We start from the raw sequence: 15,000 nt of genomic DNA, 5'->3' as shown, positions 1-15,000 counted from the left end.
TTTTTTGTTTTCTTTTTTGTTTCTTGTTTTTACCTTTTTTTAATACGATTTTCTTGTCAACGAATGGTGTGTGAAAACCATGGACCGGTTATTCAAAAGTTACCCGTATAGAGCGCGCATGCACACGCACACGCACACGCACACGCACACACACATACACATATATATATATATATATATATATATATATATATATATATATATATATATAAACACACACATACACACACACACAGAGACACACACACGCACACACACACACACACACGATACACACAATCACACACTCACCGACACACACACACACACACACACACAGTGGTAACAGAAAATCTGACTCAAGGACTGAATTAAGTAATAATCGAAGACAATATAATGTTAAAACTTTATTTAGAACAACTAAAGATTCTCGTTCCAGCCAGTGCACCACGACTGGTATATCAAAGGCCGTGGTATGTAATATCCTGTCTGTGGGATGGTCCATATAAAAGATCCCTTGTTACTAATGGAAAAATGTAGCTGATTTCCTCTCTGTGACTGTGACAGAATTACTAAGTGTTTGACATCCAGTAGCCGATGATCAATAAATGTTCTCTAATGGTGTCGTTAAAAAACAAACTAAAATAAATCTAAAGGTATAATTAAATCTAAAGTTTATTTTGTATTTATGCACAAATACTTAAAAGGAAAATATTAGACTACCTCAGGGTTAACTTAACTATGCTCTGAACAACCGGGTCCATATTTTCATGCGAAGCAATGAGTGAAAAACCAAATGGTTTTCACACATCACGATGTGAAAACTGTTAGCAGTGGAACGAGAGTATTTACTTGGACATGGACTATAAAATATATTTCTATCACAATTAGTCTTTATTTAAATACAGTTTAAATAATAAGTATTTAATAATGCCGTTTTGAAAGCGAACCCGACAAAGCAAATCGACCAAATAATCAACAAACAAAGCATTCATCGAAGTTATAGGAAACGACAGGACATTGTGTCACCACTGTTTGGTTTTGCCCAAAATCAGTTTTATTTCACTTCATGTTCAGTTGTGATAGGTACAGTTGTTTAATTTTCAAAAAAAAATTCAAATACGATCAGATGCATTGATAATCATCAAACTAAAAAAAAAGAAACGATAATGCCACATTGACCTCAATAATTGAATGTTAATAATGTACAACAAAAATCACACTATCGTTTCTATATTTTTTACAGTAGTTTTAATTCAGTGAAACTATTACTTTTCACCGAATATCACATTTATGTTTTCTGTAGATCTATATATATCATGACTATGCACATAACAGAACAGCAAGTTTCCATCCTCAATGGGGTTATAGGGGAGGAAAGGTATAATCAGGTTAATATGCAGGCATGAGTGTATGTGTGTGTGTATGTGTGTGTGTGTGTGTGTGTCTGTGTGTATGTGTGTGTATGTGTGTGTATGTGTGAGTGTATGTGTGTGTATGTGTGTGTGTATGTGTGTGTATGTGTGAGTGTATGTGTGTGTATGTGTGAGTGTATGTGTGTGTATGTGTATGTGTGTGTGTGTGTCAGTGTGTGTGTATATATGTGGGTGTGTGTATGTGTGTGCGTATGTGTGTATGTGTGTGTATGTATGTGTATGTGTGTGTGTCTGTGTGTGTCTGTGTGTGTCTGTGTGTGTATGAGTATGTGTATGTGTGTGTGTGTGTGTGTGTGTGTGTGTGTGTTTGGGTATGTTTGTGTGTGTGTTTGTGTGTGTGTGTTTGTGTGTGTGTCTGTGTGTGTGTGTGTGTGCGCGTATGTATCTGTGTGTGTGTGTGTGTGTGTGTGTGTGTGTGTGTGTGTGTGTGTGTTTGAGAATGTGTGTGTATCTGTGTGTAGCTGAATGTGGGTGCTGCCGGCTTTCTTTCTGTAGTATGTGTATTAGTGATTAATATGTGGATTTTTTTTTTAATCAGTTAACTCGAAAATGATCGATGTAAAGGTATTTGACGTCAAACATAAGATTGTTGTGGTATTAGAGCGGAAATCTTTGCCAACTTTTTGGTTGTCGGGAATTGCCAAAAAAATACATAGCTTGGTCAGAGTACTCGGGCTAATATAATTTGTGGTCTGAATTTGAATAACAGTTACTATATATCAATAGGCCGTGATATATCTGCTATCCTGTCTGTGGGATGGTGCATATAAAAGATGCCTTGCTACTAATGGAACAATGTAGCGGGTTTTTCCTCTCGAAGACTACATGTCAAAATTACCAAGTTTGACATTCGTTAGCCAATGATTAATAAATCATTATGCTCTAGTGATGTCGTTAAACAAAACAAACTTGAACTTCTGTTTTGAGGGAGGATATTCATACGGGTAAAAACCATAACTCACATCCACTTTCGTGTAGATCCATTCCCCGCTGAAAAGGAAGCAGAAATAACGACTGCTTTTCACTCAACCTTCAACACCTATTGTTGTACTTACCTTGAAAATTCAGTGTTGACTGGAAATGTATTGTTTTCACCATAGACGGCAATTGGTTTAGCAACATCACGTGACTTCAGATCTTTTATTGTTGTAAAGTCTGATGACGTCATGCCAAGAGGGGTGAAGATTTCCTCTTTAACGAGTTCCTCCCATGTTTTTCCACCGAGTCGTTCGGCAATGTACGTAATAACGCCATACATCAAATTGCTATAAAAGAAACTGTTTCGGAATCCTCCGGTCGCCTTCAGATACCTCAGTCTTTTCGGTAAATTTGCTCGAGTTAAATTTGTATCAAGGCGAATATTGTTGTTGGAGGGGATTCCTAGTCTGTGAGATAGCAGATCCTCTAGAGTGGCGTACTTTGTGCGCAGGTCATCTTCAAACCGGAAGTCTTTGCCTAGCACATCAACCACGGGGGTGTTCAGTGATATGCTGAAATGAAATAAATTAAAGTGACAGACCCAAGTTTTTAAACACTACGACGCATTTTTCACCATTAGAACCGTATTTTGATTAGTGAAACAGGCAGTGCTGAATTTTACTTGTAGAATGCAGGAAATTGCATATTCAGGACATCTAGTTTTCAAATGTTTACGGTGGAGCATAACACCCGAACCCCTAGAAACTTTGCTTTGCGCCCTCGACCGCAGTCAGCCCCCCCCCCCTCCCACACACACACACACATATACCCCACCCAATGTTTATTTACTTCCGCCGTGCCTGTGGAATCATACATTATCTCGATGTTCTTGTTTAGATTATCCATTTTCGTACATCCGAAGTGTTTTTGGTCATCTTGGTGTTTCTAATACCACGTAATGCATTTTTAATATTTCTAAAAGCACACGTATCTCTGAGAAGTAACGATTATGAAGACGATCTCTAATGTACTTTATAAGGGTATTTCCCTGTTTCAACGTCACAGACTCTTGTTTCATTACATTTTAACTTTATACAAATGTGTTACAGGTTTGTAGATTAACCAAACTTAAGTGTCCATTTCCACGGGTTGAAACTAGGGTCTGCGACTTTAAATATATCGGACATCGGGTCCATCAGGGCTCTATTTCACAAAATATCGTAAGTTTACGTCTGCTACTAGCCTGTATACTAGTTATACCTTACGTCTACATTTATTTGGCATGCACTGCATGCAGAAAATACATTACAACATTACGGAAGATGGAGCATTTTAAGGACAAACGAAAATGAAATATGTGTACTTCCAACTATAATTGTTGTACATACAATATTTCAGGGCAGCAAGTTTGTCTAATGTTGAGGCAAATCCTACTGTTGTAGTCGTAGATGTATGTTTACGTGAAAATCTAGGCTTACGATGTTTTGTGAAATAGGAACCGAGAAGGGGGGGGGGGGGGGCTGTGCCCTCCACTTGCCAAATGGGACGAAACTGTACGATCGTTGTCCTACACTATGTAAATAAAAAATAAAATATAGTTTGTGCTTAACCCCCCCCCCCCCCCACACACACACACACCTACAGACTATGCTCCCTCTGCTAGACGCTGTGCCCACACCCCACACCATATACGATTCCAACGATACTGGACATGTGTGGCGACAAATCCTCTTGTTGTAGAAAACGAAGGCATATAATATTATGTCTGATAACAGAGCGTGGATATTCATTTCAGCTCTTTCTTGACACTGAGCTTTACAGAACATCGGTACACAGACATTTATATAACTGACTGCACATTATGGTGTTGCGTGGGAGAATGCATTACAGGATACGTGTATAAAGAAAGAAATGTTTTATTTAACGACGCACTCAACACATTTTATTTACGGTTATATGGCGTCGGACATATGGTTAAGGACCACACAGATAATGAGAAAGGAAACCCGCTGTCGCCACTTCATGGGCTGCTCTTTTCCATTAACAGCAAGGGATCTTTTATATGCACCATCCCATAGACAGGGTAGTACTTACCACGGCCTTTGATATACCAGTCGTGGTGCACTGGCTGGAACGAGAAATAGCCCAGTGGGCCCACCGACGGGGATCGATCCCACACCGACTGCGCATCGAGCGAACGCTGTACCACTGGGCTACGTTCCGCCCCGGATACGTGTATAAATGAACACACCTAAATACATAAATACTAGTACATCATATATACCTGAAAATTAATTGAGAACCACCAAAATTGTATTGCCACCAAAATGATGTTTTTGGATTAACAAAGGTAATATCTATTCTATACAAATTAAGGTCCTTTGTATGCATTATACTGTTATCCCATTGTTCGTGATATCAATGAAGATGCACAAACTGCACGTGCAGCGTTCTCCCCCAAACACGTGCTAAAATCAAGTTCGGGGATCATATTGTTTGGCGCTTTGTTTTCTTTAAATCTGTTTCGAATTATCATATTAATTTGTTTTAATAGTTCGTGAAAAACTCCCTGAAGCCACTAGGTGGCAGATTATTGGCTTGAAGAATGCCAGGATGTCTTGACGGGAAATCGGACAACAGTCGGGTCGTAACAATGATCGTCATCAGTCGTCTTATGACAAAATATCGATTAACCAAGGAAAGAAAGAAATGTTTTATTTAACGACGCACTCAACACATTTTATTTACGGTTATATGGCGTCAGACATATGGTTAAGGACCACACAGATTTTGAGAGGAAACCCGCTGTCGCCACTACATGGGTTACTCTTTCCGATTAGCAGCAAGGCAGGATAGCACAAACCATGGCCTTTGTTGAACCAGTTATGGATCACTGGTCGGTGTAAGTGGTTTGGAGTCGGTATCTGGGTTAACCACGACGCCACCGAGGCCGGTCCCGATTAACCAAGGACATCAAGGATACGACGACGTTCAGAACAACCACGATAGACGATAGAGCACACAGTTGTTGCTGAAATATTCTGAATATTTATATATTTTCAATATATCTCTACTCTGTTACATCACGGAATGTGTATATGTTGTTAATACACATATCTCTATAATCTGGGTTGTAGCCAGAGAGGAAAACACGCCGAGGCAAACCCAGACCTGTAAAAGAAATATCAGTGTCATGGGAAAAATAAAATAAATCTGGGGAAATTCCAGAAGAGATAAGCGCCTCGCCTGCCTCATGCTGGCTACGCCATTGATAATGTAATATTATGAACAGTATTTGTATTTATATATGTATCAAGAAATGTATTCACTATTGTTTATATCCCCCTGTAAACCATCTTGTCGAAACCTGTGTATGTTCCTATTACACCGTTGCAGAACGGCCTAAGTGTAATAAAGTTTTGTTCTGTTCAGTTCTGTTCTCTTGAGATTGGTTAGGAGCTTATCCTTTGGTGGCGAGGTGTAGCCCAGTGGTAAATTGCTCGGTTCATGCGCGGTGGCTCTAGGATCGATCCCCGTCGTTAGGCTATTTGTCGTTTCAGCCAGTGCACCACGACTTGTATATCAAAGGCCGTGATGTGTGCTATTCTGCCTATAGGACTGTGCATATAAAACATCCCTTACTATTAATGGAAAAATGTAGCGGGTTTCCTCACCAAGGTATATGTAAAAATTACCAAATGTTTGACATCCATTAGCCGATGATTAATAAATCAATATGCTTTAGTGGTGTCGTTAAACGAATCAAACTTTAACGGTTAACTGTTATGATATGGGGATGGGTTTTTTTTTTACATCACTGTAAGTTAGATCTCATTAAAGTTAAAGAAAATCTTGATAGACCATTATATCAGCAGGATATCATTGGTAGAGTTGTTATTCCTCATTTTCATAATCACAGTGTGGAAACACGGCCAGTGTCAATCACATCATGAAGTGGATTGTTTACGAAGAAATGTCATTACGACACTCCCATGGCCAGCACCAAAAAAGGGATAGTTTGTTTTGTTTAACGACACCATTAGAGCATATTATTGATTAAATAATCACCCGCTATTGGATGTCAAACATTTGGTAATTTTGACTCGTAGTCATCAGAGGAAACCCGCTACATTGTTTTCATTTGGGAATTGGGAAGTTGTTTAACGTGCACATTCAGAGCAAGCTGTTGTAGCGCACGCCTGTCCTGGGCACAAGTACCGGCCTCAGCCGGTTCCTCCGTCCAGGACAGGACATGTTTTTTCATTAGCAGCAAGGGATTTTTATATGCACTTTTCCACAAACAGGAAAGCACATACAACGGCCTTTGACCAATCAGTTAAATTGAACCACCGAAATGCTTGCGTCGGAGACGATGGCCAGTACGAAGTCCATATCTTAATCCAGTTGAACACATTTGGGACATTCTTAGTCGTCGAGTACAACAGTGAGACCAGCCAGTACAAAATCTTGCAGAGTTTACACAGGCATTGCACCAATGATGGCAAAGAATCCCTAGAAGCCTAGAAGCAGTTGTTTGTGTCAACGGGAGTCATACCAGATACTGACACTTTTTTTTACATTCTCTGTATATAATATAACGGAGTAATTGTTTGAAATATTGACCAAGTGATTGTATAATATGGGATGCTTGTTGCAGATCTCTGAGAATTGAAAATTTGCGTAAATCATTTATCGGTTACGCAAAAATAAATTCAGGTAACCCACTTCGTTTTTACGTAACCCGTCAAAACTAATGCTCTCGCTTTAATTCATAAGACACTCGTCTGTGCAGCAGATCAGTAAAAACGAAAACAAAACCAGGTGATGCATGGTCGGACAAGAAAACAATGTTCCGTTTAAGCATATGTGAAGACAACCGCACTGAGGAACAATTGGAAGATCCATGTCCCAAGTTGGGACTCCCAACATAAAATTATCCACGTTTCATCATCAAACGTCTGCATAACAACCCGCTCATACCAATCTCGTGTATCATAGGCGGACTCCCATTTTGGAAGGGGGCAGGTTGGCTTTTGCACGAATTAAACGAAAATGCCCAAATCTGGAGAAGAACATTTATTCATATTATTTACCGGCCTCGGTGGCGTCGTGGTTAGCCATCGGTCTACAGGCTGGTAGGTACTGGGTTCGGATCCCAGTCGAGGCATGGGTTTTTTAATCCAGATACCGACTCCAAACCCTGAGTGAGTGCTCCGCAAGGCTCAATGGGTAGGTGTAAACCCCTTGCACCGACCAGTGATCCATAACTGGTTGAACAAAAGCCATGGTTGGTGCTATCCTGCCTGTGGGAAGCGCAAATAAAAGATCCCTTGCTGACTGTCGTAAAAGAGTAGCCTATGTGGCGACATCGGGTTTCCTCTCAAAATCTGTGTGGTCCTTAACCATGTCTGACGCCATATAACCGTAAATAAAATGTGTTGAGTGCATCGTTAAATAAAACATTTCTTTCTTTCTTTATTCATATTAGCATTACTGCCAAACGGCTATATAGGGTTGCAAACGGATCACTACGCATTTTTACATGAATTACAGCTAATTTTGCCGTTAAAAAAGTTATCAATTTAGCACATTTTGCCCGAATATCTATTGTTTTTGCCCGAATTTGAAGATTTGCTCTAGCACTGGGGGGTCATACGTTTATTTCTTCCACATTAATTTTTCACTACCAAATCCAATAACAAAGCGTAATCTAAACCTTATTAGTCCATCCATTTTGACTGAAACGAGATTGTACTCATGGAATTTTCCTTTTATACAGTAGTCATATAAACGCTTAGCAAATATACATCTGCAGTGTGCGATTTTAAGGCGAGTCCGGGAGCCCGGGGATCACAAAAATCATGTCGGACTCTCTGGCTTGCCAAGAATACGGGCCCGCATGGCTCTTAAATATAATTTGTACAAATGAAATTGAATTTCTAAATGACACAGGCAACATATTTTAAAACCCATGAAAACGACAGTCTCAAATCGCGAAATTTTCCGTGATTCCATGCAAATTCATGGTGCTAGTTTTCGCTTTCCATGCGTGGAAATTTAGTAGTTTCGATAACCCATTCGTTGCTTTCCGGTCAGTAATAATCGTAAAAGTAATTCGGAATAAATCGGCCAATTTCGTTACAGAGATTTTTTTTAAACAGACATGCTTCGAGAGGACATTTATTTTTCAAAAGTTTTGCTTTTACAGTTTTAAATTTTTGATCGGGTTAATTAATTAAAACATAATTTGACGGTTGTTATTATTTTAAATTGAGACTTAACGAATATCTGTGCAAGATTAGAGTTCTTTATTATAACTTGTGAACAGTGTTGGTATCTGACTCGATTTCGCTTGTCAGATACCAAAACTGTTCACTCATTTCATAAAAAAAATGGCATGACAGGCAAACCCGTTAAGTGTTCTATAAGATGATAAGATTGAATTTGCGCCTGCGGCACTTGCTTCGCCAGCCAGTCGATTTAATTTTCTGCACACGCGCCTGCAGAATGGTTAGTACATTTCCATTGAGGCCTACTTTTAATAACAAAATAAAAATTAAGGCGAATTGAAATATGGGGCGAAACGACTCTGTTAAAGGTACGAATCGACCCTGTTCAAAATGAATGAACTAGTAATCGGGTCGTTTCGCCCTGAAACCATTTCGAACTCTGCGTTGTTTTGCCTATTCACCCAGGGTTGGTTCGCCCTAAATCTCATTCGTACCGAGTCGTTTCGCCCCACAAAATAAATATATTTATTATAGTTTTTTCTTCTGTTTATTCGTTATTCATTACTAAATATTAGGTAATTTTCTGTCTTTGAATATTAATGCTTTATCAGCTGTTTACTTTCTGTCAGCTGAAACTAGGCAAAATCAGCATACCGTACTCATCGTTTTAACCTCAGCTGGGTATGTAGTATATTTAATAAGAAACCACAGCACATCAGTAGTATGCAGTGTGATTGTTCATAAATTAACTATTACTGTGAATACATTGTCTGTATATTATCTAAGGCCTGTACGTATTTCATGTATATGGCTTGAGTAAATGATATTGGAAATAAACAAAATTATAATATTTATCTGCAAATATAAACACGCAATGTGTGACATCTAAAAATCAATGGGTATAGGACAAATCAATGAATAAATGGTTTTTTGTAGAAACCATTGATTTCAATCGCCGTATCCTAACCGCACGGGTACGGCGCGACGCTCGCGTCCGGTTAGGATACAGCGTTATTCGATTTTTCCCTCATGCCGGCACAGCTGGCCATGGGAATAAAATCGAACTAAACCATTGATTTCAATTGCTGCATCCTAAGCGCACGCGTACGGCGCGACAGATTCACATAGTCGAGAGGCGACACAATACCGATAGCACCTGCGCGTGCTGTAACCTCACCGTGGTGCAGGGGTGTAACATTCTCTTTGAGAATGGCCAATACAGCACAAATTGAAGTTTAGAGTAAAATTCGGTGTCCGTAAAATTCTGTGATATTTGTATTTGTATTTTTGCACAGTTCTTTACACTGTTTTTGTTTAAACTTTGAATTTTTATATTGATGTTGATCATCACTTTATTTATTTGCATTACCATAGTTTGACACCCAATAGCCGATGTATTTTTCGTGCTGGGGTGTCGTTAAACATTAATTCATTCATTCATTCATTCATTCAATACCGATAGGAATTATTTCTATTTTTGTCGCGCGACACGAGCGACATCCATATATTAAATAATCAAACAACTTTTACTTGGCGGTTTCAACTGTTGATAACAATTTTAAAAAGAAGACTGTCGTTAAGGTCGGTTAGGATACAGCTTAATGGAAAGGCAACCCAACTTCAAACTTTGGTTTCACTAGTACTGCACAGATATTTTTCCATTTACAGCATCATATTAAATTGTCTGAAATAAATTTGGAATATTGTGTCCAGTGTGGAATAATTGTTTTATTTTTAGTTTACCTTTAATTTAATGCATTATGATTAATATTCAATTACATAATTTACATCTAATTGAATTTTTTTTTTAAACTTCATTTAATATTTGATGTTGATAATTTCAATGCCCATACTGACACTTATTGATTACTGCAGTGTACTCAGTGTACTGGTAAACATTTTTTATTTAAAATGTCCACAGATTTAATTATATAAGGTAACATGATTCATGCATAATTACTATTAACCACCCAAGCCAGTGCTCCACGGCCGTTATATCAAAAGCCATGGTACTATGTGCTTTTCTGTCTGTGGGAAAGTGCATATAAGAGATCTCTTGCTACTAATGGAAAAATGTAGCAGGTTTCCTCGGACTACGTGTCACAAAGACCAAATGTTTGATATCCAGTAGCTGATGATTAATAAATGTGCTCTAGTGGTGTCGTTAAACAAAAACAAACTGTAAATTACTGTTAAAGTATTTTATTTTAACAATGCGTGTAAGTCTCCATTAAATTTTAATCTGACATTTGCCAATGGAAATTATCATTTGCATTAATTTTAAGATTATGGCGAGGTTTAGCTCAGTCGATAGACTCGTAGAGTGTTCGTCTGGGGTGCTTTGGTTCTAGGATAGAACCATCTCTGTGGACCCATTCTCGGATTGGTTTTTGCCATGTCCCAAACAGTGCCCCACGACTGGCATATCAAAGGGCATGGTATGTACTATCCTGTGTCATTAATAACTGTTTGCAAGTTTTATTAATCCTATTTCAGATCATTTCAACATTTACTACATATAGAGTAAAAGCTGAGTTTCATAAATACATCACATTTCAGAACGAGATTGCTAGTATACCATTTGCAAAAAAAAATCTAGTCTATATTATGACGCACTCATGAGTGTAAATTGTTGTCATGTGAACGGGGCTTAAGATGGAAAACATAAATTGCATATGCCAACCACTTCATTGCGATTCCAGCTCCATAGTTAACTGCAATTAATTGTTCATGCATATTTAGAATTTCTCTTTTTTTTCTCTAGAATAAAAATAAATTAAATATTGATGTAATCACGCCATTAATTTGAAAAAGAAAGAAATGTTTTATTTAACGACGCACTCAACACATTTTTATTTACGGTTATATGGCGTCAGACATATGGTTAAGGACCACACAGATTTTTGAGAGGAAACCCGCTGTCGCCACTACATGGGCTACTCTTCCGATTAGCAGCAAGGGATCTTTTATTGCGCTTCCCACAGGCAGGATAGCACAAACCATGGCCTTTGTTGAACCAGTTTACACCTACCCATTGAGCCTTGCGGAGAACTCACTCAGGGTTTGGAGTCGGTATCTGGATTAAAAATCCCATGCCTCGACTGGGATCCGAACCCAGTACCTACCAGCCTGTAGACCGATGTCCCACCACGACGCCACCGAGGCCGGTACCATTAATTTGTGTCTGTCTTTTTCCGATATTTACCGGCCTCGGTGGCGTCGTGGCAGGCCATCGGTATACAGGCTGGTAGGTACTGGGTTCGGATCCCAGTCGAGGCATGGGATTTTTAATCCAGATACCGACTCCAAACTCTGAGTGAGTGCTTCGCAAGGCTCAATGGGTAGGTGTAAACCACTTGCACCAACCAGTGATCCATAACTGGTTCAACAAAGGCCATGGTTTGTGCTATCCTGCCTGTGGGAAGCGCAAATAAAAGATCCCTTGCTGCCTGTCATAAAAAGAGTAGCCTATGTGGCGACAGCGGGTTTCCTCTGAAAATAGTGTCAGAATGACCATATGTTTGACGTCCAATAGCCGATGATAAGATAAAAAATCAATGTGCTCTAGTGACGTCGTTAAATAAAACAAACTTTAATTTTTTTCCGATATCCTTTGTATAGAAAGAAATGTTTCATTTAACGACGCACTCAACACATTTTATTTACGGTTATATGGCGTCAGACATATGGTTAAGGACCACACAGATATAAAGAAAGGAAACCCGCTGTCGCCACTTCATGGGCTACTCTTTTCGATTAGCAGCAAGAGATCTTTTATATGCACCATCCCACAGACAGGACCTTTGTTTAGAGAGAATTTTAATTTCAATGTTTTATATCCACGAATCGGTCACAACTACTTTAAAAGTTTGCTTTGTTTAACGACACCACTAGAGCACATTGATTTATTAATCATCGACTACTTGATGTCAAACATTTGGTAGTTGTGACATACAGTCTTAGAGAGGAAACCCGCTCGATTTCTTTTCATTAGTAGCAAGGGATATATTATATGCACTATCCCACAGACAGGTTAGCACATACCACGGTCTTTGATATACGTGGTGCACTAGTTGGAACGAGAAATAGCCCAATGGGCCCACCGACAGGGATCGATTTTAGACCGACCGCGCATCAAGCGAGCGCTTTACCACTGGGCTACGTCTACGGTGTTTGGTTTGTTTTTTGTTTTTTTTGTTTTTTTTTAAAGAAATTTTTTTGTTTAACGACACCATTAGAGCAGGGGGCGGGACATAGTCCAGTGGTAAAGCGCTCGCTCAATGCGCGCTCGGTCTGGGATCGATCCCCGTCGGTGGGCCCACTGGCCTATTCCTCGTTCCAGCCAGTGCACGACGACTGGTATATCAAAGTCCGCGGTATGTACTACCCTGTGTGATGGTGTGATGGTGCATATAAAAGATCCCTTGCTGCTTGTCTCGGGGATCCTATAATACCCGTAACTGAATAAAACACGATTATCCAAATATCTCTCCTAACTGTATATCTATTTGATCTCTCAGTATCGGGCAATCTAATACCCGAGTAGCTCGGCTCTAGGTATATATATATATATGTGTGTGTGTGTAGCACGTTTAGTTCACTAGAAAACACAACAAAACACAATACACTTTGGAATTTGTATTAACACTACACTGACAAATGTACTTGCCGCAGTAGTTAATTCACAACAACAATATGATAACAACCCAGAACTAATCACTTAATTAGTTAATCACTAGGTGTCTAATTTACACAATATTCTAATCACTTCACGGTAATACAACACACACACACGTGTGATAATTGAGAAACGCTGCCAGGGGAACTTAATTAATAAAGGAATTACAACTCTAGTCCTAACTGGTTAATTTTTAATTAACCCTTAAATACTCATTCAGTAACCTTGTAATACAGAATTAATACTGGTACCTATCACAATAAAGACAATAACCTACAGTTTACCTAGGTCCTCTAGGATGACCGGCTAAGCTTTATATTACCAAATACTCGTATACAAATATTAGAACAGTGAAGCCTACAATTTACTTCGTCAGATTACCGGATACACTGTCTAAAGAATATTGGTATAATACAGTATTAAAATATTCAAAGTCACATCAATCACATCAAGGTTATACAACAGAGCAGAAAAATATATTTACCACGTCCGGACTGAACTTATATAGATCGTTCAGTGGACGACGTCCGTACCCCTGGATACTTCCAATGTTTCTCCGCGATATATCTAAAATCCTATCTATTTATTCAAAAATCTCAGAGACAGCGAATATCGCCTGGGGGCACAACGCGGTACCTCACCTATCATGTGATATTTCCACAACTCCCAGAGTCGGTATATTTTCTTAGATGGCCAGACTTACTGTCGCCAGTTCGCCAGAAATACCATGGTCGCGCGGAGGTATTACGTAACCACTCTCCACATGGCCTCCACACTGGGTGTGTATTAGGGGTACGGTCGCGCGGAGGTATTACGTAACCAAGTGCCCAACTGGTCTAAGTGCATATTGGGATGCAGGGTACCACCGTCGCGCGGGGGTATTACGTAACCAAGCTGCACACAGCCCTCTAAAACAATTAACATCGCCACAGGCGAAAAGATAAGAGTACCTTCCGTCACACTGCTAATCGAACAGAGTATCCCATGAAGTGGCGACAGCGGGTTCCCTCTCTCAATATCCGTGTGGTCCTTAACTATATGTCTGACGCTATATAACCGTAAATAAAATGTGTTAAATGCGTCGTTAAATACAACATTTTCTTCCTTCCTTCCTTTAGAGCACTAAAAATTATAAGTCACATAGTCAAAATCAGGGTGGTGCGTAACTAATGTCCAGGTGTATACATATTAATCATTCGACCTATTCATGATATACATAACGTGATTCGTAATGTCTGGAATTCAAACATGTATTTATGCGCGGTCGGTTTGGGATCGATCGGCGGGCCCATTGGGTTATTTCTGGTTCCAGCCAGTGCACCACGACTGGTAAAACAAAGGCCATGGTATGTACTACGCTGTCTGTGGGATGGTGCATATAAAAGATCCCTTGCTGCTAATCGAAAAGAGTAGCCCATGAAGTGGCGACAGTGGGTTTCCTCTCTCATATCTGTGTGGTCCTTAAACCATATGTCTGACGCCATATAACCGTAAATAAAATGTGTTGAGTGTGTCGTTAAATAAAACATTTCTTGCTTTCTTTCAAACATGTATTTACATAGCTGAGTTATTTCTTTATTTTTAAACACTTAATGATAAGATCATTTTGTCTCCCCCCCCCCCAAAAAAAAAAAAACCCCACAAAAAACACCACAAAAAACCCACCCCCAACAACATCAACCTGCAAGCACAAATTGTCCATAGCATATGGATTTTAATTCATGTCAGAAAATACATGTGTTTATAAATGGTTGACCTA

At 39.2% G+C, this 15,000-nt stretch overlaps 1 protein-coding gene across 1 annotated transcript in view; it reads right to left on the bottom strand.

The window, feature by feature from the left end:
- LOC121382640 (D-alanyl-D-alanine-carboxypeptidase/endopeptidase AmpH-like) overlaps nt 1-15,000 on the bottom strand; it is an 18,705-nt gene that overhangs the window by 2,681 nt on the left and 1,024 nt on the right. Inside the window, exon 2 of the mRNA XM_041512175.1 lies at nt 2,471-2,905. Within this exon, the coding sequence (XP_041368109.1) occupies nt 2,471-2,905 (435 nt within the window). The remainder of the gene's footprint in view (nt 1-2,470; nt 2,906-15,000) is intronic.

Source organism: Gigantopelta aegis, chromosome 2 (assembly GCF_016097555.1).
Source record: "Gigantopelta aegis isolate Gae_Host chromosome 2, Gae_host_genome, whole genome shotgun sequence".
In the NCBI taxonomy this organism is placed as follows: Eukaryota; Metazoa; Mollusca; class Gastropoda; order Neomphalida; family Peltospiridae; genus Gigantopelta; species Gigantopelta aegis.
This window is presented reverse-complemented; position numbering and strand designations above follow the sequence as displayed.